Here is a 27,109-nt window from a genome sequence, read left to right as displayed (position 1 = left end):
TAAATGTTTTCTTCAAAATCTTTTACTTCATTTATTTTAACATAAACTTTGCTATATAAGATCCCTTTATAAGTTGATCTTAAAGACATAATCAGCGAACCTAGTAAAATAATGATACTGGAACAGACATTATTTCCACACCGTTCAAAATTTAAATTTCATAAAAGAGGTACACTAAACATTGCTTGAAATTATGCTGAGAACTTTATTTGAATAGCAAGTTGAAAATGTACAAGAATCTGTAAGTTTTTTTCATAGAATAATCACTAACCTCAATCTACGAGAGATCTCCACCAAAATCGTGGTCGAGTGATCAAATTAATTATTTGGTTTTTGTGAGGATAATTGTAATTAGAATAGACTGAATACCTTTATCGACTAACTCATTTAATCTATTCCTCTTTGGAACAATGCAAAACTTTATGTAGAGATGAATAGCCTGACATTGAAAACTGAAAAGGTCTGATGGTCGCACTAAGTAGATAAGGAAGTACCTTTTCAAAAGATTTGTTTCGTGTAGTATTGTCGTCATCTTCCTGTACTTCGTTTAAATGGAATATCGAAATCTTCGATTTTATTCCATGATGAATAGTACCAGTTTTCATATTCAGATTTAACTTACAAAGTAACAGAAACGATTACCTGAACAATAAAAATGCAAACATTTTACAGCTCAACGAAGGACTCGATCTGATTGTTAATTAAAGTTTTCCGATTAGAAGAATTTTAATTGCAACAATCCGTTGGCCGGAGATTTTGTTTAAAATAATAAAACAATTAAAAACCATTTCCATAGAAGGTTGTTGCATATTCCGAACAGAGTGTATTTGAAAACCATCGGTAACTAATTATTGCATTTAAATTTCTCATTTTATAAAGACTCATTTTTCGCATAGCTTCCCCCTGCTATTTGTAATTTTATTTCGTTTTATGGGCGTTATTTCATACATCATTAATTCATTTTACCATAGATAATTCCATACAACTTGCAATAAATTGCAGAGACATTAGTTTGAAGTATATATCTACGGACAGGTACATAACATACCAGTATATAATATTCTCTGATCGAACTGCAGTGTGCTCTGCACAGTTGCTCGTATCATATTCTTATAAATAATTACACGCTTATATAGCTGCGCAAATTGATTTAAGATGTCAATAAGATTCTTGCAGATAAATCGTTTGGCTCATTGTTCAGGTGATACGAAGTCGTGTCGAAATTTTAGAATTGAGTATCTGGCTTAACCAATTCACCTAAAAACTTCAAAAATATCGTGAAATTAATTTTATTTCATTTTTTACCGGAAATGTGTTTCCAGTATAGCTATCCGATCTGCTACTTCTTTTGATTCAATTATTTTCAACAGATTGACACAAAATCTTTTACTTCAATAGTTTTAACTTCTATTTTGATACTTAAAGCTTAAATCCGCAATCTATTATCTAGATGTCTTCGCGTATTGGTTTTTGTCGCTGTATAACAGATGACAGAGTCTATGATTGTGAGATAATGTCCTAATTTGTTTGTTTGAATCCACACTGTTTGCGTCAAAACAAAAATTTGGCAGGGAGCATAACCTACTATTATTATATAGCACACGGGCTTTATCGTGGTACATCGGGTAAAAGATGGAGATTGGAGTAACATTGTTAGATGTCGCTTGGTGAAAACATCTGTTCTATATTGACATTAAGCGCTAGAAGGGCTCTAACGATGATCGTTGCTCAGATGTATAATGCATATCTCAATCTCAGCCGACACACATTGTCTCCAAACTAGTATCAAAATGAATGTATTGGAGGCGAGGTTTATTTTAGAGAATTTTATTTCTGAAAAAGTTCAGAAAAACGTAATTTTTTTTTTAGAATTTTCAGAATCAAAATTCTCTAAAATAAGACCTGCTCAATTGAAAAATTAAATTTTTTTTGGAACGTTTTACCGTACAGTCGGAGAAAAATAGATTTCGGGATTTTAAGAGACATCATCGTTTTCATCGTTTTTCTGTATTCTCTCATTTCGCATGTTATTTCAAATAGTAATTGAGATAATTAGAGAATTGATGATGTCTCTAAAAAACTCGAAATCTACATGTCTCCGACTGTAAGACTCTAAAAAAGTTGGCATTTCGAAAATTCGATTTATGAGGCACGTTGGAACTTCCAACAATATTTTTAGACCCGTACGAAGTACTGGGGTCTTATAGGTTTACGCATACGTTTGTAACACGTCGAATTGGACTCCCTGAGTAAGGGGAAACCTATTGTGGTTGTCCAGAGATGCCAAATCAGCAAGAAAAAACATAGCTAACGCCGACCCGTACGAAACACCTATTCGTATCAAAAGCCTTTAATGTGAAACTCTTCATTTCTCTTACTTCATTTACTTCTCTGCTGAAAAACTATTCTTCCTTTTAAATCACTTACATTATCCACTCTTTGCCTTGTTATCATATACAATTAAATTGCCGGAGGCAATATAGACAGCCCCGTACGAAGTCAAATTTCATAAATTCCTATTTAAACAGCTATATACCGCTATATTTACCTATATTTCACTGTAAAAAAACATTTCACAGAGGAATATGATATTATATAGTTCTATATGCCTGTATATAGCTCAATATAGCTGTATATAGGTATATATAGATGTCCATATATGGAATCCCTGAAACCCCTCACACTTAACACATTATTTCCATGTTAACAGAAACTCTCTAAGCATCATTTTTCCCACTTTATATCACTTTTAATAAAATCCAATATGGCCGCCGGCAGCCATTTTGTTAGGAAACCGAAAATAGTACCGACGCTTTACATTCGTTAATACCTTTCAAACAAAAAAAAATCATGAAATTCGGTCAAAATTTACTCGAGATATTGACAAAATACTCCACGTTCACTGTACGGCCGAGTAGCCAGATAAGAGCTCACTCCAAGAGACCTAGCTCACGCTCCGGAGAACATAATTTCATAAACTTTTTTTTCCCTGATTGGTACGGTTTATTTATTTATTTTACATTCGGCTCCAATATACTTATTTCGACGCCAATCTGGAGATTCTACGATGTATGATGACTGAACTACACACTTAGTGCTAATGTAGCACTCGAAAACGAAAGTTGTAGAACAAAGGCATTACAGTGTAAGGTAAAGGTTAAATATAGGGCCTATTTTAAGGAAATTAAATTTCCAAAAATTCTTAAATGTTTCCATCACTTTTCGTCATTTTATCTAACAACAGATTGCATCGTAAATTTTGTTTTTACTGCCTTTTTAGTTGTTTTTCATTTCTTTGAGCTTAACTGATTACTTTAAATGAGACCTGACAGAAAACAAAATTTGGAAATTTTAGGAAATTAAATTCCTTAAAATAGGCACTGCTTTACACCTCCCAAAATCTAACAAAATTCCACAATAATGGGCCATTCACAAATTACGCACGCTCTTAAGGGGGGAGGGGAGGTTTGACAAAAGCGTACGCTTCATACATTTTTGAAATTTTCTCCATACATTTTCGCGTGCAAGGGGGGAGGGGGGTCTGAAATTTCGAATTTGGTGCGTGCGTAATTCGTGAATGGCCCCTGAAGCGCCTGTGGAACTGGGTCTATTTTATTACCTTTATTTTACAGACATTTTCTACAGGCACACTAAAAAGTGTTTTCGAAATTATTAAACTGAGTCCGAAAACACACGAGCAATTTTGTGTTGCTGAGATCGACAATTTCCATTATTTCCAATATTTTTAGTCAAGTCGATTTGTCAAGCTATGATCTATTATTATTCCAATAATTATAAAATGATACTCCGAGCTTTCTAAAAGCTATATGCAAAAAAAATTGTATTTAAATTAGTGTCCGTTACTTTTCCATCTGTTTTCCACAATGATCTGCAATAAAAGCTCTCACATTATGATGCACTAGTAAATTCTAATGACTGTAAAATACGGTCTAGTTCATTAATATCAATTACGTTTGAAGCACGAAAATCGAAAGTAAACATAAACATTGCTGGTAGTTCAACTGAATGTATAACATCTAATTGCCTCACTGACTGATATGATTCTTTGTATAATAATGCCTCTACAAAATCTCATCCATTCGAATATCATACATTGCGTTGTACCAACTCAGTACAATGTAAGACAAACAAGTTAATTTACGGCCACATTTCCATCGAACGAACAAGAATAGCGTGTGTAATAATGCAACTGTCGTAAAACCTATGAAAATAATTGTCGTTAAACTAAATTGATCATTTCCTTGAAGGTTTTCATTTTTAATCAAAATAAATAAATTAGTAGGTTAGAACCGAAACGAAAAATGGTAGCCATATCATCGTGTCTAACAACGAAAATGTATTGAAAACCCAAATGGATAAAATATTTAATAAAAACAACGATTTGTTGTATTATTATATATAATTTAAGTTCACTGCTGTATGTAGTGTAGCCGTATAAGCCGTATAGTGAATATATTCACTTGTTTCGTTTTGTTGTTCTCGGCTAGATTTAAATATTTATATGAATTTATTTTATGAAACGATTTAATCTATAGGCCTTGTTGCGTATGTGATATTATAGTTGTAATTCTGTTTGTGCCCCGACACCGGGGCTATTAATTAAATGGAGAGTAATATGTTATTGTAAAATAATGGTCAATTTATATAAAGTATAGTTCCGCCACGCCCGATATAAATGTTTTCTAATTTATTTTCTGCTGCAAACCAAATGATGGAAAATACGTTTCAAGTAAAAATATCTGTGGAACGATGGAAATTAGGCCCCTATTGTAATGGTCATTTGGTCATTCCAATCGTGGAAATGAATTCTAATTAACTTTTCATTTTATTTTATTTTTCAGAATGAGTTCGGGACATACCCTCTGCCAGCCAAAGAGGTAAGTGAAAATAGAGCGTTAATAAAGTGATTTCAAGTTTTGAATGACTGATGTTTGTTTAATGAACTGAATGTTTAAGATAAACAATCACACAAGTGAAAATAAAACATTTCAGGAAATTACGTATTACTCGTACTACCAGTACCTACGATAGAACTTAACTTAAGCACTCTACACGGAAATGTAATAGTACTGCTTGCTTTAACGTGTAAAAAGTTTTTATATTTCCAGTCGAAGGCTGATCGGTTTACCCTATTGTAACGAGAAAGTTATTTTTACTTCCGTTCGGCGGCATTTTAAAATGTAGCCCGAAAAGCCTAATAAAATATTCTGGTTGTCCCTGCAATTTGCACACTACAATTGGTCTAGTTTTTACGCTGAAATGTTGATAATTGTACCCATCAATGGTAAGCTTAAGTTTGAGATTTCAAGATAGTATCATTTCCTGTTGTTCAGAGCGATTAAAACGGTGGTAGTCACTATTTGCATTCAGACATAGTGACAATACTTTCATTGACGCTATTCACGCTGGAGCACATTAATGATCAGGTCTGTGTCCTAAATAAGGTTCCTCGAAAATTTTTGATTTTTAACTGGATTCTAGAGCACTCAGGCTACGGAATTGATTGATAAGGAGTTTTTCGTACAGCAATGATACAAAAAATTGATCCTGTAGACGTAAGGGAAGCTGGAAAAGACTAACATAAGTTTAAAGGCTACGAATTTTTCGGAAGGTTGTCTCCTTGGGGATTAATGGGTGATGTTCGTATGTTCGCTGTATACACGCTGATAGAGGAACATGCCTGTTACTAATAACAAAAAAGAAATTTATGTGGGTCAGCACGAGCGCCTACAACTGTAGGATTGAAACAAAAGTCTTGAAAATTGTTTGTCTATTATAGGACGAATACCACACTGAGCTAAGTTCCGCTATGTTGAAGCAATTTATAGGTTTTCTATTACACAACTTCTTATTAAATCCATTTGGTTGCATCCTGTGCAAAATGACTTATTACTAAGAAAAAGCAGCAACGATTTGCTTATTTTGTTTGCGTGGTAGTTGGCGACTGTTTCTTTTTGAATTCAAAATAAAAGTATAAACATAAATCAACGTAATCGTAACAAAACAAGTGATACCAGAATGTTGTTTTCGTTTTTTTCAGGCGGAGGGCCCTCCTGTACAATTGGAGCCAGTAGATCTAAGCGTTAGATCAACAACAGGTAAGAATGAAATAGAATAATGGATATAATTCCTACAAGATATATTCGGACGAAAAAACAATTGTCTTCTTAACTTTCCACAATCAGCAAGCATATTAGGGCAGTTATCGGATCTATTACTTCATTTATTACATTTCATTTGTTTTAACATTAATTCTGCATTTAAGGCTACTCTATGAGTAAGTGATCCCTCATTTTTTGTCGCTGTTGTTGATTACAGATTAGCTTGATGATGACATAGATCTTTTCAGGTGTTCAGATCGAATGTTGATTCGATCTCTATGTGATCTGAAACTTATCTCACAAATTTTTCTCTATTCTGTATATGGACTGAAAACTTTACATTCAATTGATCTTATTCGATCAGAAGTAAAATGAAAATAAAAAACCAAGAGGTGCATCGGACGAATTGTGTGAAAGGCGCCTAAATAAATGGTATTGGTCTGAGGAGCGCCAAAAAGCAAAAGAAGCATTGGTCATCGCCCGATCGCCCAGCACGGCCTGGTGGTATCTAATTTCTGATACGCGAAAATATGAAACTGAAGCTGGGCAGTTTATAGATTCAGAGCACAGTCCTTAATTAAATGCCCTGTTTACTAAACAGTGTTTAGAGCCGTATCAACTGAGTCATTCGACATCATAAAAATATTAAGCGGCGCCTCTACCCACAACCCCGAGGCTCAGATATCATTTCTCTGTCGATTTATTATAATTAAGCAAATGACTCATTTAGCGATTGGAAATGAAATAATTTACAAAATTTGTAAGAAATTATGAAACGATGTAGCTAAATTGCTTTACATGCAAACACTAATTTCTGCAACGAGAAAAGAAACGACCCATTGATAAACCATATTCCATTTGATTAATTATGTAATGAAATCCAATTAATAAATAAATGTTTATTCATTATTCATTTCCAATGTGTCCATAAAATGTGTAGACATTAAATATAACGTGTACGTAAATGCCAATAAAGAAGCAAAAAAAAAACATTCGAAATAAAAGATAAAACGATTTCGATTCTGTTCTACACTTTGAGAGTTTCAACCAATATTTCCATTCCACCAAACGAATGCAATAACAAATTCTATTTATTTTCTGTGCACAAATGGTTAACAATAGCAAAAATCTGAATAAAAGTCCATTTTTCATGTGCAAACTATATTCTATCTGCATCGTACTTATACGAAACTAATATTATACTACACAGAGAGAGATATATACTTATAGTTATATTGGATGAGGTAATAAATTAATTTTAATTCATTACAATAAATACGTATCGCTTGTTATAAATCTACACCCGGTAATGATATTAATATTTATTATTAGTTTTCATACGATTTGGATTGTGTAGGTTGCTTTTAATTGGATTATAACATATAACTCTGGTAATTATGCCTGGTGGAAATCGGGATTTGTATGCAAAATTGCATTATATGTTTGTGCTAGCGAATTGCAATTTGACTTGATAATATTTTAATAAGAGAAATTGGATTTACATTTTTTTTTGCGCGTACGCAACCGTCATATGTGTACCTTACCCATATTAACTAAGCCAATTCTCTGAAATTAGTTCATTTGTTTAGACATGAATATTTTGCTATATAAGACGACATAAACTAGTGCGAATAACCATTTTTATCGTCGTTGTCGATAGCAGATGATATATTCAATTATCGATTCGAATTTATTTTCATAACGCCTCCGTCTCAAGCTCCAACTAAGGATCTGAACAGGTCAGGTCAACCTGGATCAGGTTCAAGTCATGTCACGATCTGATATTGACCTGAAACTGATTGTTAGATTCAGGTCAAGACCTGAATTGACCTGAACCTGATTGTCAGATTCTGGTCAATACCTGAATTGACCTGAAACCTGAAAAATGGAATCAGGTTGACCCGAAACCTGAACTGAAACCCACAGGTTTTTGAAATGTATAGAATTTATTTTAACATACACAACTCTTGGTGATGAAGACAAAATTTTCATGTGAACCGAGATGTCGCTATCTCGTCAGCTCTAACTATTTTCAGTACACGAATTCACTCTATGTTAGTAGACATTGTGCTCTTGATATTTAAAAAAAAAACGAATGCCTCGTCGGAAATGAAAAAATACATTGGCCACAGTGCACCTCAACTAGATTTTTCGAGTGGCGTTAATGTGGTCACTCCAAATGTGCCTCAAATCTAAGGTTTATAAACATACTGAAGGTAACGCAAACCCTCAGGAAATAGCAAAAAATAAGGATCCAAACTTTCGGGTGAGTTTCCTATGACTCTAATACATCTTTTTACAAAATACTGTACGTATAAGTATCAATTTACCTTAAATTCACCACGAATTTAGCTCAAAGTATGGATCCGCCCGCTTTTGCTGGTTTGTGTTACATTCAGGATTACTCTATTTAATTTCTTTGCCTTACAGACCTCGAAATGTTGTAATTTATTTTCCTTTACTGGGTAGGGAAAACTAACTTTACGTCCCTAGGGAAAAGTCTTTCACTCCTTCGTAAAGGAAAAGTCATACTACACTCGGTAAATAATTTGATATTTCGTATCACGATGGGTAAAAGTACCTCGGGCTAAAGCCCTCGGACACTTTTACTCATATGAAATATCAACTTCCTTCCCTTGTATAGTAATATACTATTGTTATCACTAATAGACAAAATATATGGCTAATTCCACCAGTTATCCACATTCAGATATTACTTCTCAGAATTTTACAAAGTTCAATGGAATTCTACAGAAAAACGAAAGAATTCCGATGAAATTATTGTGAACCTCGAAGTAATGTGGATAGCTGCTGGAATTAGCCATATATCACCGTTTCTCAATATAACTCTAAATTGTACATTTCAAATATTTCAGGTCAATCAGGTCAGGTTCAGGTCGGTTCGGAATCGACCCGATCTTTTCAGGTCAGGTTCAGGTCAGCAAAAAAACCAACCTGAACCTGAACTGAAAAAATCAGATAAATGAGTTTCAGGTTCGACCCAAAACGACCCATTTCGAACCTTCAACAACGCACTTCAAGTAAAAGTGATCATAGTCGACAGCTGCCACATAGATTACTTTTTTGTATGAGATGGTTCTTTTTACAGTTTTTACAGTTGTTTGACACACTGTCAAATTTCAGTACCTTATTTAGAGTTACACTCATGTTTGAATTGCGTTGCAACGTATATACGTAATGCAAATCCGCAAGAAACTCACGGAGCACATGACTTCCATACCGTTCAATGTTTACATACTTTTATCTAGAATAGCTGCCCCACCTGTATTGATTGTCAAAACTTCTTCTTCTTCTTCTTCTTTTTCAGCCTGTTTCTGTCCACTGCTGGACGTAGGCCTCCCCAATTCTTTTCCAGTCCGAACGATTAGTTGCCACTTGTTGCCAATTTGCGCCTGCAATTCTCTTTATACCATTACTCCATCTCTCTGGTGGTCTACCTCTAGGTCGTGTTTTAGGTGGTCTCCAGTTCATGATCTTTTTGGTCCAACGTTCGTCCGTCCTTCTTGCAATATGTCCCGCCCAGCTCCACTTTAAAGATGCTATTCTTTCCATGACATCAACGACTTTTGTTTGTTGTCGAATCCATTGATTTGTCATTCTATCTCTGAGCGTAATTCCAAGCATACTCCGTTCCATGGCTCTTTGTGCCACTCTTAATTTTTTTCGGAAGCTTTTGTTAACGTTAACGTTTCCGCTCCATATGTGAGCACAGGAAGGACACACGTATCGAACACTTTACGTTTCAGACTATTGTTCATTTTGCTTTTGAAAATTAGCTTGAGTTTTCCGAACGCTGCCCATGCAAGACCAATTCTACGTTTTATTTCTGCAGTTTGGTTGTCTAGACCCAACTTCAATTTGTGACCTAGGTACACATAACTGTCGACTCGTTCAATGACAGTATCACCGATTTTAATATCTCTGTCGTCGTCAATGTTTGTCATGATTTTCGTTTTCGACAAATTCATCTTGAGGCCGACTTTGTTTGACTCCTCATTCAGCTGTTGCAGCATAATTTGCGCCTGATCTAGATCAGCTGCCATCAGGGAGATGTCATCTGCGAAACGGAGATTACTCAGGTACTCTCCATTTATGTTGATACCCATTTCACTCCAGTCTAATTTCTTAAAAACACTCTCCAGAATCGATGTGAATAACTTAGGTGATATGGTGTCACCCTGTCGTACACCTCTGCCAATTCTGAATTTTTCAGTGCTTTTATGAAGTTTTATACACGACGTAGCGTTTTTATAGACGTATCGAATTGTGTTGGAGTATCTTGAGTCTACTCTGCACTCGTCTAATGAGTCCAATATCGACCATGTTTCCACTGAATCAAAAGCTTTTTCAAAGTCTATGAATATCAAGACCACAGCAATCTTGTATTCATTGCATTTCTCAATTAGCGTTCTCATCACATGTAAGTGGTCGTTTGTGCTGAATCCTGATCTAAATGCAGCTTGTTCAACAGGTTGGTAGAAGTCGAGCTTCTTGGTGTTCCTCTTCGTAACTATTTTCATGAACAACTTGTAGAGTGTTGATAAGAGACTTATGGGTCGATAGTTTTCCAACTTTGTTATGTCTCCTTTTTTATGCAGCAATATTATCACTGCATTTTCCCATGCTTCTGGTACTTCTTCCCATTGAAGACATTGATTAAACAAAGTCGTTATTGCACCCAATAATGAGTCGCCACCTAGTTTAATGGCTTCCACTGGAACACCATCTTCACCGGGAGACTTTTTGTTCTTCATTTCGGCTACTGCAGCCTGTACTTCATCAATAGTTATGTCAGGCATATCTTCCGATCCTACATTTCTTATTATTGGTCTATCTTCGTTGGTATTCGTCGGATCTGCTCTTGTCAAAACTAAAGGAAACTAAAGGGGAAAGTGATTTTTTTTGGAGAGTATGTAGTGTTGTAAACTCTAACCGACCAAAAACAATTTCCCGAGTTACGTACAAAATTTTACATACCGAGGGTAGCGAAAATTGATTTGTGGGGTAAACGTAACAATTTTCGCTCAAGGTTAATGGGTCGAAATATTTAAATCATTAAATTGTCTAGAAGTCAGTCACCAGCAGAACTGAATATGGGTCAGAAGTGTAGCCTTCTTTGATAGAGTACGTCATGTACAATATTTTGTTGTGGAATCATTATACTGAGAGTAAACTAACGGTATGATGTCATACACACGTATATATAAGTACACCTAAATCCATTCGACATGAACAACAAATTAACACCGTAATTCCAGTAATTTTCGATAAGTCTCTCTCGTGCTTTCTTGTCAGTATAAATATTTAATTTTTAAAGAGTACCAACATCACATCCATCACTGAGATATAACTATAATATAAAATGAAATTATGTTTTTCCTTTTCCATTTACCTATCCATAAGACGAACGTTTCGTATTGTGTGTGTAGTGCGATGTGCATTTATCATAATATGAACCATGTCAATATAGTCGTATTTTAATACAGTTATACTTTTCTAGACGTGGATGGATATAGAAATATGTGTAGAACCACAAATTTAGAACACCAGGTATAATTATTAAAATATTCATTGATGGTTTACCCTATGCCAACATTAACATTAAAAAGCTAATAAATCAACGGTTCGTTACCATACATTCGAGCAGTTTTATATTCGCTATTTCAACCATATATACATGCTCAATGTTTATATAAACATCCGAAACACAAAAAAAAAATTCACTACGCTGTACGTGCACACATTTAAGAAAAAAAAGTCACTTCTTACGGTTATAAAATAACTGAAAAAGATGCAACAGTTCATGTGAAAGGTCAAGTTCGTGAGTTTATATCTTTTTGATTTCAAATGAATTATACGACTAGAAAGAACTCTTTCTTATTATAATCCGTTTATTAAGTCCTTTCACTTAAGTATGTTTGTTTACATCGTTGAGCCGAACACGACGTTAAGATTGTAACCGTATTTAATGTGTACGGTTGGATGATGATGAGCTCCTTTCATTTTTGAATGGGACGACAGATGATACATAAATTTTTTTGTTTTATACATTTGTCCACATAGTCGTTCGGAAAGGCAGTGTCTTAAATTTACTTACGCTTGGTTAAGCTTAAAATTTCCAACAAAGAAATAATGGGTCATCGATCAACTCATGAATTATCTAAATGAAAAGATCATAAATAAGATCAACGATTTGGTGTTCTATTTTAGATATCGGTATTGCAATAAATATATATCCGTACGTTGTTAGTGTAGATTAGGGTGAGTAAACTAAAAAAAAATCTCGACTTTTCTAAGGTGCTCATCCATTTTGGGACGTTATATTTAACTTGAAGAGCTAGTTCCTAAAACTCTTATCCTGTCATATTTGTTGATTGATCATACTCCATTATATTGTCATGTAGAAACGGCTAATTTGCTATCGGGAATGACGACAGAAAATAAGCGGTTCCCTTATTAAAGCGAAAATGATAAAAATATTGAAGTGATAGATTTTGTTACAGACTCTAGTAAATACTTTACACAAATGAAGTAACAGATTTAATGATTCGGTTGTGATTCGTTTGCCGTTTCTAATATGTTAATATGAAGGAACTCAAAAATTTATATTTTTTTTTTCAAAAAGACTATACTGCAGTCAGTTGATGGCACGGTGCGGTTGAATGAATTTTAACTGAGCATTTCGATGCACTTTTGATATTTTTGGATATTATTAGTCATCTCGGAGCCCTGAACAAGGTTCCACTAAAATTTGTGATTTTCATCCGTACCGTCGGCGACATTGGTGCATACCCCATCCTGTCTACAGAGAGAGTGGTGGAAAACTGGTTGTGGTTTCAATCGATAGTGCCTGAATTTCTAATAACAATTGTACAAAAATGTGGTACCCTAAGTGTAAGTGAAGCCGGCGGAGACACGCTAAAGTTGAAAAAACGTTATTTTCAAACAGTCATAGAGGCATGGATACTTGAGAGATAAAGCTAAAGTAGCTCCTTAGAATTGTTACAAACTGGAGCTACGCAGGTCACTTGTTGTGTTTTATTTTTATGAAAAATAAATGAAATGAAATGAAATGAGCTAATAAATAGTTCTATCAGTAGAGCAACATTTCCTCTACCAATAACCAAAAAATTATTTTTGAAGACCAACTACGGAGAGGTCGACAGTAGCTCAAAGTTTTTCTCTCATATTTGGTAAAATTTGCACACACTAATTAAAATTTTTTGTAAATAAAATGGTTAATACTAAAATGCTCAGCTGTCCATCGACACCACACATGCAATGACTCATGTCAACAGTGCCGATGTGTTGGGTGAATAAGTGAAATGTCTCCTTCTACAGCGAAATTTCTACCTTGTTCAGGGCTCCGAGCTGACTAATAATTTCCAAAAATATCAAAAGTTCATCGAAATGCTCAGTTAAAATTCATTCAATCGCACCGTGATGGTGTACGCTTTTTTTAATATTATTTTCAAATATTGAGCTTAACTCAAATCACGATTAATAAAGGTGTGTTAATTAAGCAATTTTTATTTTTAACTTATCTTAATTAGCATACATAATTTTACATTTATAAAACTACACCAACTGCAAGTGAGCAAGAGAGCTGTATAAACATTCGTTATTCAAAAGAGTTCAAAATTTGAAATATTTGATAGTACAGTGAACGACATCTCAAATGTCTCACTGTCAAATTTTTCTGAGAATTTTATTGTGTCATTGCAAATTCACAATGACATTCTCTGAAAAAAATGACAGTGAGACATTTGAGATGTCGTTCACTGTATCACTAGTTGAATATTATAAACGAAGGAACGAGTGTTTGCCAAAATTTACGAGATAAAAAATCTCAGAGAATTTTTTTTTGTTGCATTTCCAATCTTTTTCAGACCAAACTAATTAAAATCGCTTGAATAGAAGAAATGCCTAATACGCAAGCAGGCAATTGGTTCAAAATTTAAATTATAAACGAAAGAAGAAGCATTTCAATCATTTCAAAGAAGGTACAATAAAGAAACGAGAATGTCTCTCATTCGTCAAGTGAAGACAACAACAGCAACAAAAGTCTATAGAAATACAAGATATCGTTTTTGAAACGGTTTTATGTGCAATATTCGCTATACGAGCAAGGTGTTGTTGTTAATAATAACTTTCACAACACTAAAACTACAAAATCGTATGTTAACGTTCTGATTTTGTTTTATGTATTCGTTAGAGACTCAGTCATGGTAAGAACTGTGTGTATATGTTTCACTCTGTTTCGATTGAATAGATTGTGTTAGGTGTATACCTCGTGTGCCATACCGTTAAAATAACTCTTTTTTTATACAAAAAAAATGTGACAGGTTTATGGTGCACTCACCATAACTATCGTAATTAAATGTTGTAGTATTTTGGTGATTCCTTTAATCGTATTATGCTGCACATTATTATGCACTCTGGTGCACAGTTAATTAAATTTTTACTGCCCAACGCACTTTTAAGAAGTTGCAAGTTGATCAACGTCGTAACAAATTAGTTTCAACGAATCTCTTTGATGAATTTTTATCTAGAAATGAGAAAAGCAATTGATTTGGAAACTACTTTTGGCAACAGATATTCTGGTGGCGGGACACGGGTCAGGAACAATATTATCGTTTTTTAGTCCAAAAATAACGATAAAATCGGAAAGAAAATGGTAATATTATTTATATCATATTTATATCATCCAGGACGTCTCAAAAACGCTTTTAATATTTTTGAACTTCCAGAAAACGATGTTATCGTTCATAAAACGATAATATCGTCCAGAAAACGATAATATCGTCCAGAAAACGATAATATCGTCCAGAAAACGATAATATCGTCCAGAAAACGATAATATCGTCCAGAAAACGATAATATCGTCCAGAAAACGATAATATCGTCCAGAAAACGATAATATCGTCCAGAAAACGATGAGATCGTCCACAAAACGATGAGATCGTCCACAAAACGATAATATCGTCCAGAAAACGATAATATCGTCCAGAAAACGATAATATCGTCCAGAAAACGATAATATCGCCCAGAAAACGATAATATCGGCCAGACAATATTAAAAATTTTATGTCATGGGTGAACAATTTACGAACGATAATATCGCTTTTTGAACGATATTATCGTTTTTTGGACGATTTTATAGCTTCTGTCGATGTCGACCGTGTAGAAAAGTCAACAAACCAGAAAAGTGTAGAAATGTCGCCTCTCCGAAATTCTTCAATTGGTTTAAGTTTGTCTTTTTAGAATGTTTGGAATATAGGGTAGAACTACCAAATACGAGCCCCTACTAGTTTGAGCCCTCTATTGACATTTCGTTTGTTGATTCGATCGTGCTGAAATTGGGGCTTGTATATTAGATTGGATTCTCCAACGTTACTGCTGCCACGAGTGAAAGGAAAATATAAAATATTTTTTCGACAGTTTTCTTATTAAATCGAAATTGAGTTGTTAAAGATTTAATTAAAAAAAGGTTCTCCCGACAACAACCTCTTTATCATAAAGAAACGTGATATTTACGACAAATTGAATCTCGAAAAGTTATTTGCTACCTTACCGTAAATATAACATTACGATCAATATATTCACCAAGTTCAATAAAAAAAAAGTTTATTAAAAACTGTGTGTGATGTATATACACGTCTACAGATACAGCCAGCCTTTCATTTCGACACCAAAATTTAATGAATTGTATGTTTTTGTTTATATTAAACATGACCGTTAATTTAAAGTAAAAAAATGCATTAATTATACACATAACATAATTACATTATCATGTAATTGTAAGGTGGTACAATGATTTTTCAATACATTTTTTCTTCGGTTCAAATAAACAACACTTTTTTATTGGTCTCGAGTCTCAAGAATAATTGTATATTTAAAGTATGGTAACGTTTGTGCACACTACACAACACAGTGCTTGGCATATTAAAATGAATCAATGTCTTCATTTACAAAATCATTATACCAATAAACGAATAAACGTAACCAAGTGAAAATGACTTTGGGGCCTCAAAAAAATAATAATTAATAATTATCGTCTAGTCACGTTTCTATGATATTTTGTCCGTGTCACTCCATCTCATTTGCCCTTAACTGGCTTCGAGTAAATCAAATTGGACATAATTTGTACTTCTTCACATAGAGTATTTGTGTCGAATTTCAAACTCGATTCACAATTTATTACTTTTGTTTATTCAATTAAACAATAAAATAAGCAACCTGTTTGATCAATCCTTGAAATTTAAAGAAAAAATTCAGTTACGGATCATGGACTTTATTGTTAGCATAATTTAGCATAGACGGTAGCGTACATGAAATGGACATTGGTTGGTTGGCATTTCTCCATACTCAATTTTTGAATACACATCCGCTTCTGGTAAAGTGGCTTCTGGCTAACTGAAGCTGCTCTTCCAGCTCTTGATGTGAAATCTAATTCTAGCAATACTAATAATCCTTCCTGGTGTATTACAGGCCGTCATTTACCAAATTCATAGATCGTAGTGTTCAATTAGTTGCCGTCATTTTTATGATAAACGTTTGAGGAACAATAATTGGGTCATTTACAAAATTTGCAAGTGTTTGCGTTCAGTTTAAAATGTTCAAACAAAAACTAGGAGTTTTTTTGGCGATATTAACTTAATAGACACTAACAACAAGAAAATTTTATTGTGAATAGTCATCGGAAAAGTAAAATAGTGCTAAAAAACATCCTCAAGCTGGTAAGGAGAATACAGGCTAAAGGCAGATTTCTCTAAGAAATAGGCATCTGTTGTCGTCAACAATGAAAAAAAAACGTTAGTTCCTTGTAGTGATATAATAATGTTCGCTTTGACTAGCGAAGTGAAACATTCTGCATCTAGATAAATTCTTTAACAAAAGAAGTAACAGATTTCATGATTTATATCGATGTAATTGTTGCCTGTACATAGTTTGTACAGATTTTCTACTCGAAAATACGTAAGAATTCTCAGAATAAATTTCAGATAAAATTGTGGAAATTTAGATAAATTTTACCTCCTACACTTAGTGGTGTGCACCGGGTGGTTTTTCTTCTATCGGCGTAACCGTCGGCGTTGGGTCTAAATGACACCCTAGACCATTGCACTCTTCAGAAGACTTTTAAGTAATAAACTAAAGAATCATTTTTTTTATTTTGTAGAAATCGGCGCGAGGTAAAGTTAAAAGTTATAACGGATACGCCGACAATTTTCGAGAGTTTCTTCAAAAAGTCAAAAAATTATCGGCGTAAACTCTATAACTTTGTAATTTGCCTCGCGCCGATTTCTCCAAATTAAAAAATTTGATTCTTTAGTTTATTACTTAAAAGTCTTCTGAAGAGTGCAATGGTCTAGGGTGTCATTTAGACCCAACGCCGACGGTTACGCCGATAGAAGAAAAACCACCCGGCGCACACCTCTACCTACACTCACGCAATTTTGAAAACCGACACATTTTCTGTTTCGTGGTTTTACTGGTTTTTTGTGCATTTTGCATGAATTTTTATATGAAGCAATCAGAAACTCAAGTAAAACACAAAAACAGAAAATGTGTCGGTTTTCAAAATTCCGCAAGTGTATGTGCTGCAAAAATTCACTTTCGCCGCACTTAAGAGGCAAAATAACTTACATAATTGTGCGGAAATCGTTGTTTTGACTCGTGTGGCTGTATGTAATCTACTATTATTAACAAAATATAGGCCAGATGCAAATTAATCGTCCCAAACAGTTAAAATTTTACATGCAGAAGGAGAATAATTTTTAAAATTCACTCATTACCATACTCTTGAAAATTCATTTTTGTGCTTGAAGACTGAAATTCGACGGATTTCGACACGCATTCTACGATCGAAAAGTCCGGCCGAAAATGGATTTTCATATATTTTTTTCCGGCCGTGATCAAGTGTGCACGCTTTGTTGTTGAAATGGCTGTAGAGTGATTTCTATGTTAATGGTGTTGTGGTTTCGTCTCATTTTAGTTTTGCAGCACAAAAATCGCCGTATGTAACAGTAGAATCGATCTCTATAGTTCGTGTGTTCGTCGACTTTTGAAGTCACTGTATTTTTACTAAATAGTCAAATTTTGATAGGTCCTATGAAATCTCGAACAACATTCGGTTATCCCTGTTGATATGTTGTTACCCGTCTGTGAAAGGTTAAACGTACATCTAAATGGAACAGTAATACACACAGAAAATTCTTTCACAAATGTAACACGTGTCACTGTAATTGGCTTACGCGATTTTCCAATTATTTGCACATAAATACTTCTTTTAATATTTCGATCACGAAAAGACTTTTGTGTTTCAGAAATAAATCAACAATTGGTTGTCAATTGACACTATTGTCTTCTGCAGAAACAAATTCATCACGATATTGTTTATGATTACGACACATAATTTATATACCAAATGCAAAACTAGATTTTCCAAAGATTTCGTTTCATATGCTAAAATAACAATAAACACTCGTAGAACAAATCTGATTTGGTTGGTATGGAACTGCAGTCTGCATAATCATATGAAACTATAACAACAAAAAAATAATATTTTTAAACCTATAATTCCATATTGCCGCCATTCACTTTCATTCTTTTTGAACCTTTATAAGCTTCATAATTAGAATTATTATTTTTTTCGAGGGAATTAATGATATGGCGGCTGTATTTATGTGCAATCAAAATCCAATATTAAAAGTACTTGCTAGCGCATATCGTTTTATGTTCGATTCGATTAAGAAATAAAAATTACGAATCGGCAACTTAAAAAAACGAGCGGGCAACGCAAAGCCACTACGAAGTCATCAGAATTCGCGCATAGATTAGACTACGTTCACCCAAGGCTGTAAACTTTGGGGAGGTCACGCAGATACAGATACGCGGGTGACACACCACACTTGATGATAGCATGGCGGATTTCATACAAAATCATCAGACGTGGTGTGTTCCCGCGTATCTAATAAAATGGCGGTCTGCTTGACCTCCCCAAAGTTTACAGCCTTGCGTTCACCCTGCTCTGCCGTAATTTGCATAAAAGACTTAGTGCAAATTTTGCACAAAAGAATTACTTTGTTTAAATTATTCACTAAGTTCTTCATGCAATTTACGGCAGTGCTGTTGTAAGGTTTGTAAGGTTATGTGGAGCGCCAGGACCAAAGATTTTAGTACGCATTCATATTGGATTTCTTATGTCCAGTTTACGCAATTCAAGGTGTTACTTGGCGGCACGTTACAGATTATGTTTAATAGAAGGAGATAGTCACACTACTTACACACAATGTCACACTTTCGAAAGCAACACAAATAGTGTTTCCATTTTGTGTAAGTTTTATATTTATGTCTGTTGATAGATACAATTTCTATTCGCTATTTCGTTTTGCAACAATTTCCTTGTTACCCAGGACTAGCAATTTATTTAACTTTATTGATTTTAAAAACTTTATTCTACGGATCAACGAATCATTTCGATCATATATTTTGCATAGGTTTCTGCATGAAGCAGCGCCCAGTAAAATTGTAGGTCAATCTGCTAGATCATCATTGGTTGATAGAACAATAATTGTCGAATTTGTTACTTGATTCGATCGAACTTATTTTCGACTTTTCCCAACCAAAAAAAATCTGCAGATGATTTTGCAAAGTTTTCACTATGAACCAAAACGACGTTACAACATTTTTCAATTTTCGTATGTCGTAAGTCGTAATGGACCCTCTAGATTCAGTGTAGAGCGAAAACGTTTTTGGTAAGCCCATAATAAAGCTACCTCCGAAAAACTAACATTTTTTAGAAAATACAGCGGGGCAAGCCTTTATTGGCTTCTATAAAAACTTTCGCTGATTATTATTTCTCGTGCAATGGTGAATCGTGGTTGGTCGGAATCCGGAATCGCCTAATAAAAACAATTAAATCGACAGGATCTACTCTTCCCGTGTGGTGATTTCTAAAAAAAATCTTATCTTATCTCTCAATAACGGTAGATTATTCACCTCTGTCCACATGTTTATTTAGACACTTGGGGAGTTATTGCATGAGCCGAAGGCGAATGGTATAACCCCAATTGTCTAAATAAACATTTGGACAGAGGTGAATACGCTATTTTATCTACCGACGGCGAAATAGTAGCACTTTTTCACTGCTATTATTTCACCTAGGTAGATAAAGTTTGTTTGTTTATTTCAGATTAATGGGGTGTCGGGAGCAGATGCCTAGCTGTACGATATCATAAAATTGTCTTTGAGTATTTAATAACTGTTATATTGGACCTGTTGCTCTGTGATACAAATCCATAATTGAACAGACTGCAGGCTAAACCCACTACGCCCATAATTCGTATGTGGCTAAAAATATTAAGGATATAATGAAAATAATTCACTTCACCTCTTCATTAGCATTCGAACTTGTAAATTGTGAATGGTTTTTAACTTCGAAAGGGGGCATTCAAATTTAATGCGATAATTTCGATGGGAGTACAAAAATCGAAATTTAATTAAAAGCGCAAACTGTTATTGAACAGTAAGTTGAAACAATCAAAAAAATGACGAAACCGACAAGGTCGTCATTAAAAACGTCCAATAATAAATAAACGAACCGCCTTGTAATCTATGTAATTCCCATGTGTGTGCTGTGCATGTTTCGTTTTTTTTTTCGCTGAAAAGCTCTCGATTTCGGTAATAGCAAAATAACTCATCATCATCATCATTCGTAATCGACATACGAAACGCAATATTGTTCAAACGAAAAATGATTCAACAAAAATTTTCGTGTTTTACCTTCAATTCTTTTTTTTATTGTATTTATACTTAATTTTTGCATTTATTCCATTTCATTTCATAAATTTATTTATCGAAATGAAATTTCATGATTATGTAATTAATTATTGTTAAAAAAAAATCATAATTTACATGTTCAATGTAAAACCAACGAAAATAATTTTACTCCGAATACTATAACACTCATAGCAAAAATCTCTACTGGAAATATATCACACAGTTTTATATTGTAGGCTAAACAGATACCATAGATTTGCCATAGACTCTTGAGCTATGCACATACTTCCATGTATACATTCGATTTTGCAAAAACGGTTTTCTCACGATTTTATTGAGAGAAGCAAAAAAAGGCATAACAAAACCAAATTCATGTTCAAATTAAATATAAAATGCATAAAATGATCATTCTATCGTGTACACCTTTTTTACCCACTCAAAAAATTGTTGTATTTATATACCTTGGGAAAATGAAAATCTAAGCGAACATTGAATTGATCTACTTAGCGAAAAGGCAACCTTTATCCCAGAAATCAAAACGTTAACGCTTTTTAAGACACACACATACTCGTGATCAAGTGAAAAATGTTTATTTTGATTTATGAAGAGCTTTCGAACGCATAATGAATTCATTTAGTTTTTTTCGTGATTTGACGGTGATTGAGATGGTTGACACACATTAACGGGTGTAAACTCCTTTTCCGAAAAAAATATTAACCTGTACACAATACAGGGTGCTTTGTCATATTATTTTGCTAAACTGTTGTTATGTCAATCCTTTATATTTGGCAATCGTTTAGCGTTTACAGTCAATAAATCTGTTACTTTTTTTGTTTGTTTTATCACATTATGTTCGATACAAAATCTTCTACTTCACTACTTTTAACATGCGCTTTGCTATATGAGGCAGAATAACCAGATTTCGTCTCTTATTTTTATAGTCTGACGTTTCAGTTGATAACAGATGACCACGACTACAAGTTGATGTTGATTCTGAATTATCTAAGAGGGATTCTTTTGAAAAACAGCCTACCGAAATCGGGCGTGTTTTCTAGTGGAACTTTTTATAGGTACCTAGAAAGGACTTCGACCCTAGAAGCCAAAACCACTCTCAAAACAAATCTTCGAAGCTTTTATGGCTGGTGAAAGGTGATCGAAAGCCGAAAATTTATGGGGTTTGGATGCATTTGCGATGAAATATGGGCACTTAAACATTTCAACTTCTCATATTTCATCGTAGATGCTTTCAAACCCCCATAAGACCCTATTTGACCCAAAAGCACATAAAATTACCTTTCAAATGACCCACACCACCATGTACGGCTCGTGTAACTGGAAAAATATTGGTAAGAAAAGTGCAAGTTTTCGGTTGAAAACTTCAACTGCTATTTCAGTGTGGATTAATTTTAAAACCAATGAGTCTCTATTCGGCTCAATAGTACATGTGATTACCTTTCTAATGACCCCCCACATGACCCTGTACGGCTCGTGTACCCGGAGAAATTTTGGTAAGAAAAGTGCAAGTTTTCGGTTTTTGATCACCTTTCACCAGTCACAGAAGCTTCGAAGAATTTTTTTGAAAGTGGTTTTGGGTTCTAGGGTCGAAGTCCTTTCTAGGCACATATAAAAAAGTCCACTGGAAAAAAGTCCGATTTCGGGCTAGTCTAGTTAGGGGTGTAAGTCAGAGGGTCTTTTGCCAACCAAGCTGCGGAAGGCTGATAACCAATTACAGTTTGAGATACACACATCGTTTCTAAAGATTCTCCGGACTATTAAACTCTTTTTACACATTGTGAAAGATTCTATCAAAACTATTCCATAACGTTTGTCAAGTAATGAGAGAGGAACATTGATCTATAACGGAGGGTGTCCAGAGTTTTTTTTTTCGATGAACACTATTCATTTCTATTCTCTTTCCTTCAACTTCCATCCATATTTTGTTTGTCCTATTTGACGTTAAAATTGAATTTTACTGAAATTAGGAAACGAAAAAATCATTGAAAACGAAGTTGTTGATAACGAAGGTTTCACAGTTAAAAAAGATCAATCCAAAATGTTGCCTTTAATTTTGCGGCGTGTTTGCAATTAACCACCCTGTGTCATCGTAATTGCCAATTTATTTATATGTTTTCATTCGCTCATGTCTGATTGATTTCAAACAATACATCATTTTCAAGAATCTATAATAATATTCCGTTTTGACTGCATATAAAACGTCAGTTATTATTATTATTAATGCAACTTGGCATGTTCAATGCACATTATGAAATTTAGAATGGTTTCAAAGACTCGGCGAATATAGTATAGAGTGCCGGCACGTAGCATAAAGAGAGTAACGTACATTTATATAGTATATGATGCAGTGCATTCATTTTAGCCGGATCGTTTGAGTGCAGATAAATTAATTGAAATGAAAATGAATTTGAAATTTTATGACAAACAATATTAATTTTATCACCATGAAGTCTATAAAATAAGTTAATCAATCGAAAAACGATTGGCGAAACTTTGTTGGAAATGATATGAGTTCACAGTTTTCAACATTAAACATTTTATTACTCCATATTCAATTCACCTGCAAAAAAGAGATTTTTCTTCTATTCCCTGTTAAGTTCAAGTAAATTATACGTCTGATACTTATAGATGTTTTTGAGTATTAAAGCAACATTGTAAGAGAATAGATTGAAAGGCTGTAATTATGTAATGCCGGAACGGAACGTAGTCGTGTAAAATAAGACAACATTGTAGAATTGATGACCTAGGAATAACGTTTACTAGTTTTAATGTGTAATAATATTTCGAGACATGTAAATTAAGACAAAAACATTAATTTGAAATTTCTTTAATCGATTTGGAAAAATGGTCTACAGTCATAAGGAAGGACAGTGCAATTGGTATAACATTTGTGTGGGCGTCATTAACTCGTCATGTTATACTTTTGAACATTTTAATAAGTTAAATTGTAAAGCATCGATATAGGAAAGGGAAAAAGCTTGTTGCCATTCTAATAATTCAGCACAATGCAACCGTCAAACGACTGTATAACTATGATGTAGATGTAGACTTTGAAACAGGAAAGTGAACACCACTTACATTGTTAGAAACTACTTATCTATGCTCTTCAGGAAAAGTGGTCCTGACGAAAGCCTGCGTATCATGCATTTTGGAATTCTTCTCCATACATTTTGGCGCGCAAGGGAAGAGAGAAGGAGCCTGAAATTTAGAGCGTTTGTAATTTGTGAACACCTTTTTCATTGTTAATTACTGCTGGATGAAGACCTTTATCGCCAGCGATAAATTCGCTTGCTATAAACCCATTTCAACCCGTGAAGCTATCATGGTGTAGTCATCAAATCTGTTACTTCTTTTGTTACTTTTTTCATAAGGTGTACCGATTATTGATAGATTGGGACCACATATTCGGAGTTTGAGTCTATCAAGTCCATATCGACGACATCTAAGACTCTAAGATATGCTGCAACATAAAAAACTTCTATTCGTATCGAGTACTTAAGGGGTCATTCATAAATGACGTCCACTACTTTTGGTCAGTTTTAGACCCCCCCCCTCCCCCCTCGTCACGCAAAAGTGGTCAAATTTGACCCAATTTTGTATGGAGTGTCCGAAATCGTAGACCCCCCTCCCCCCTCAGTACCGGACGTCATTTATGAATGACCCCTAAAACGTTCCATTTTTTTGTGGTGACCAAGTCATGATTCCCATAAAAGTGCCATGATTGCTACAATACCAACACGATTTCCCCAAATAAAAGTCATGAAATTACTTCATATTCATTCATTGACCGTTTAGGTTCATCACAAACTGAAGAATTTAAAATTGTTTTCTGATTGAAATTGACAAATTGTTTTTACGAATTTTTCGAAATGAAACGCGAAATAAGTTCACGTAAATCATGGATCTCTTTAAATTGAGACAATCGAAGTTTTAAAAAAAACATTTTAAAAGAATTTATTGGCTTACCGCAAATGTAATGCTCACATCAACAAAAGTAAATAATTAACCAACAAAACTCTGTGGTCTACATCGTTGCAATCACTTTTGGTATAATGAAAAATATACATTCCCTTTCGTATATTATTCATACAAAGCAATAAAGGCTTGAAAAATACCGATGCGTGAGGGTCTTTTTTGTTTAAATAAAATTTAAGACAAACAAAATTTCTGCACGTGTGTATGGAAATTAGTGCTTTCATTCAGACCAAAAACCAATTTACCAAACCATAAAAGTTAATTAATTTACTTACAATAATTTATGTACAATCGAATTAAGGTAAGAATTTTGATTTTAACAAATTTTATGAGTCCACATTATCGCAAGCAAAAAAATTAAATTTTTATCTTTCGTATTTGTCTTCATTACTGCGGCAGCATATACGAACATAGCTTTCAATATTCAATTAAAACGTATATTCATTCCAATAACTTCCAATTGAAACTATTTTAATAATTAGATCATAGATCATTGTTTACACAATTCACAGCCGGACATTTGATGCATTTTATTATCATGTTGAAAATCTAACTCAACAAGCAATCTATTTTAAAATTTATTAAAATTAATTAATTCCAATATTTGGGCATATATGAGCTCTAAACACGGCATGCATTTATCGATCAGCAAAATTATTATTTGACCAGTGATCTCTTTGGCAAATAATTAAATGGATTACGAATACGAATATCGAATACGAACAAAAGTAATCTTTTCATTTGTTACAAATGATCAACCTTATTTTTCAAAAGGCAATGAGAAAATTCCATTTCGGTCATCTGTCGGCGTATCGCATTAGTGCAAAATAAACCAAAAATTCGGTTGATGCCCGAATGTAAAGATACGAATTAGGCACGAATCGCTAGTATCAACTAGAGTGTTAAATAAACTAGATCGAAACTTCATAAAACTGTTCAATTGATTATAAAAATTAAGTGACTTTTCCTACGTCTCTTCGTTTTGTAAATAGTTAATGTGTTACCCATACTGCAATGTATTTCTGAAGCTCACGAAATCTGCAACGAGATGAGGATCTGGCATTTCTTAGTGACTTAATGACTTAGGGCCTTAGTGACTTTCTATTGAAAATTGGGAAGGGAAATTTTCCTGATGAAAGAAGCAAAGCCGGGGGAGGGGAACTAAGGATCAAAGATCTGAGTTCCTGTTTTTATTTTTGAAGCCTCCCAGTCTTCCAACCTACTGCAGCGGCTTCATAATCATACTTGGATGTAACACTCGAAAAATTACATAACTTCGAAAGGCACACAAGTCTCTCGGCTAACGAATTGTCCAAGTTCATTTGTATCTTGTAAAGTATCGACTTAATCTAACCAACAATGTTTTTCTTTTAAAGGAAAAATTGGTTTTTGAGTCATGACTTAACTCACTTGGAGAACAATATGCAGATTGCAAAAATTAACACAATCGGAAAAGGTTTCTTCGAGTGGGATAAATTAACGCCCACAAAAAAACTTTCTTTTAAAAGAAACACATTTTTGCGTGCTTTAATGGTTTTACTTTAAAAAAAAAAAGATTTTGGTTCAAAGAACTCATCAAAAAACGAATATTTTTCCGCCCAAATGTAGGATAAAAATTTGCAAAGGGTTGATTGTTCTTAAGATAATTCAAGATTTCGTGCTGAAATACAACAGTTGTCCTGTTTATTTTTACAATTAAAACATTCAATTTCAGAATACACTGGGTTAATTTCAATGGAGGACAGAATTGGAAACAGCTAGTGCTATTGTCTTCACTTTTGTCGGTTTTTCACTTACAGCTGAATTTTTTTATGAAAATAATTTTGACAGACAGGCCTGTATGGAAATCCAACATAACAACGAAAAATTATTCTTATAAAAAAATTCAGCTGTATATGTGTGTGTTAGTGTTAGTCAATGAACCCGTATTTTATTAGATACGCGGGAACACCTCTTTTCAATACAAAAAATTCACCAAAATCGAACTTGTATGGCGTAGTAAATTTTTAGGATTTGCGTGACTTACTCAAAGTTTACAGCCTTAATGAGCACCAGTGGTTACAAAGTCTCCACTCCAGTGAAATTTACCCAGTGTTTACCTGGTTTGGACTTGGTTAAAACTCTCCAACTGCAAACAAACTATAGGAAAATTGTTTTCTCCTAATCTACTATTCTTTAGTAGTACATAAAATTAC

General features: G+C 34.0%; 1 protein-coding gene and 1 long non-coding RNA gene across 3 annotated transcripts in view; one reads left to right on the top strand and one right to left on the bottom strand.

Moving 5' to 3' along the window:
* Positions 1-27,109, top strand: part of LOC119072082 (Krueppel-like factor 6) — a 36,282-nt gene that overhangs the window by 2,130 nt on the left and 7,043 nt on the right. For both annotated transcript variants that reach the window (XM_037177239.1, XM_037177238.1), the window contains exons 2-3: positions 4,863-4,898; positions 6,062-6,119. In XM_037177239.1, coding sequence (XP_037033134.1) covers positions 4,863-4,898; positions 6,062-6,119 — 94 coding nt within the window. The remainder of the gene's footprint in view (positions 1-4,862; positions 4,899-6,061; positions 6,120-27,109) is intronic.
* LOC119072093 lies at positions 7,846-8,113 on the bottom strand. The gene is made up of 2 exons (XR_005086776.1): positions 7,994-8,113; positions 7,846-7,952 (listed from the first exon to the last, which is right to left on the bottom strand). It is a non-coding gene; the product is annotated as an uncharacterized LOC119072093 (long non-coding RNA).

This window comes from Bradysia coprophila (assembly GCF_014529535.1).
Source record: "Bradysia coprophila strain Holo2 chromosome IV unlocalized genomic scaffold, BU_Bcop_v1 contig_5, whole genome shotgun sequence".
Classification (NCBI taxonomy): domain Eukaryota; kingdom Metazoa; phylum Arthropoda; class Insecta; order Diptera; family Sciaridae; genus Bradysia; species Bradysia coprophila.
Note: the sequence above shows the minus strand (reverse complement) of the source record. Positions and strands in the feature narration are given on the sequence as shown.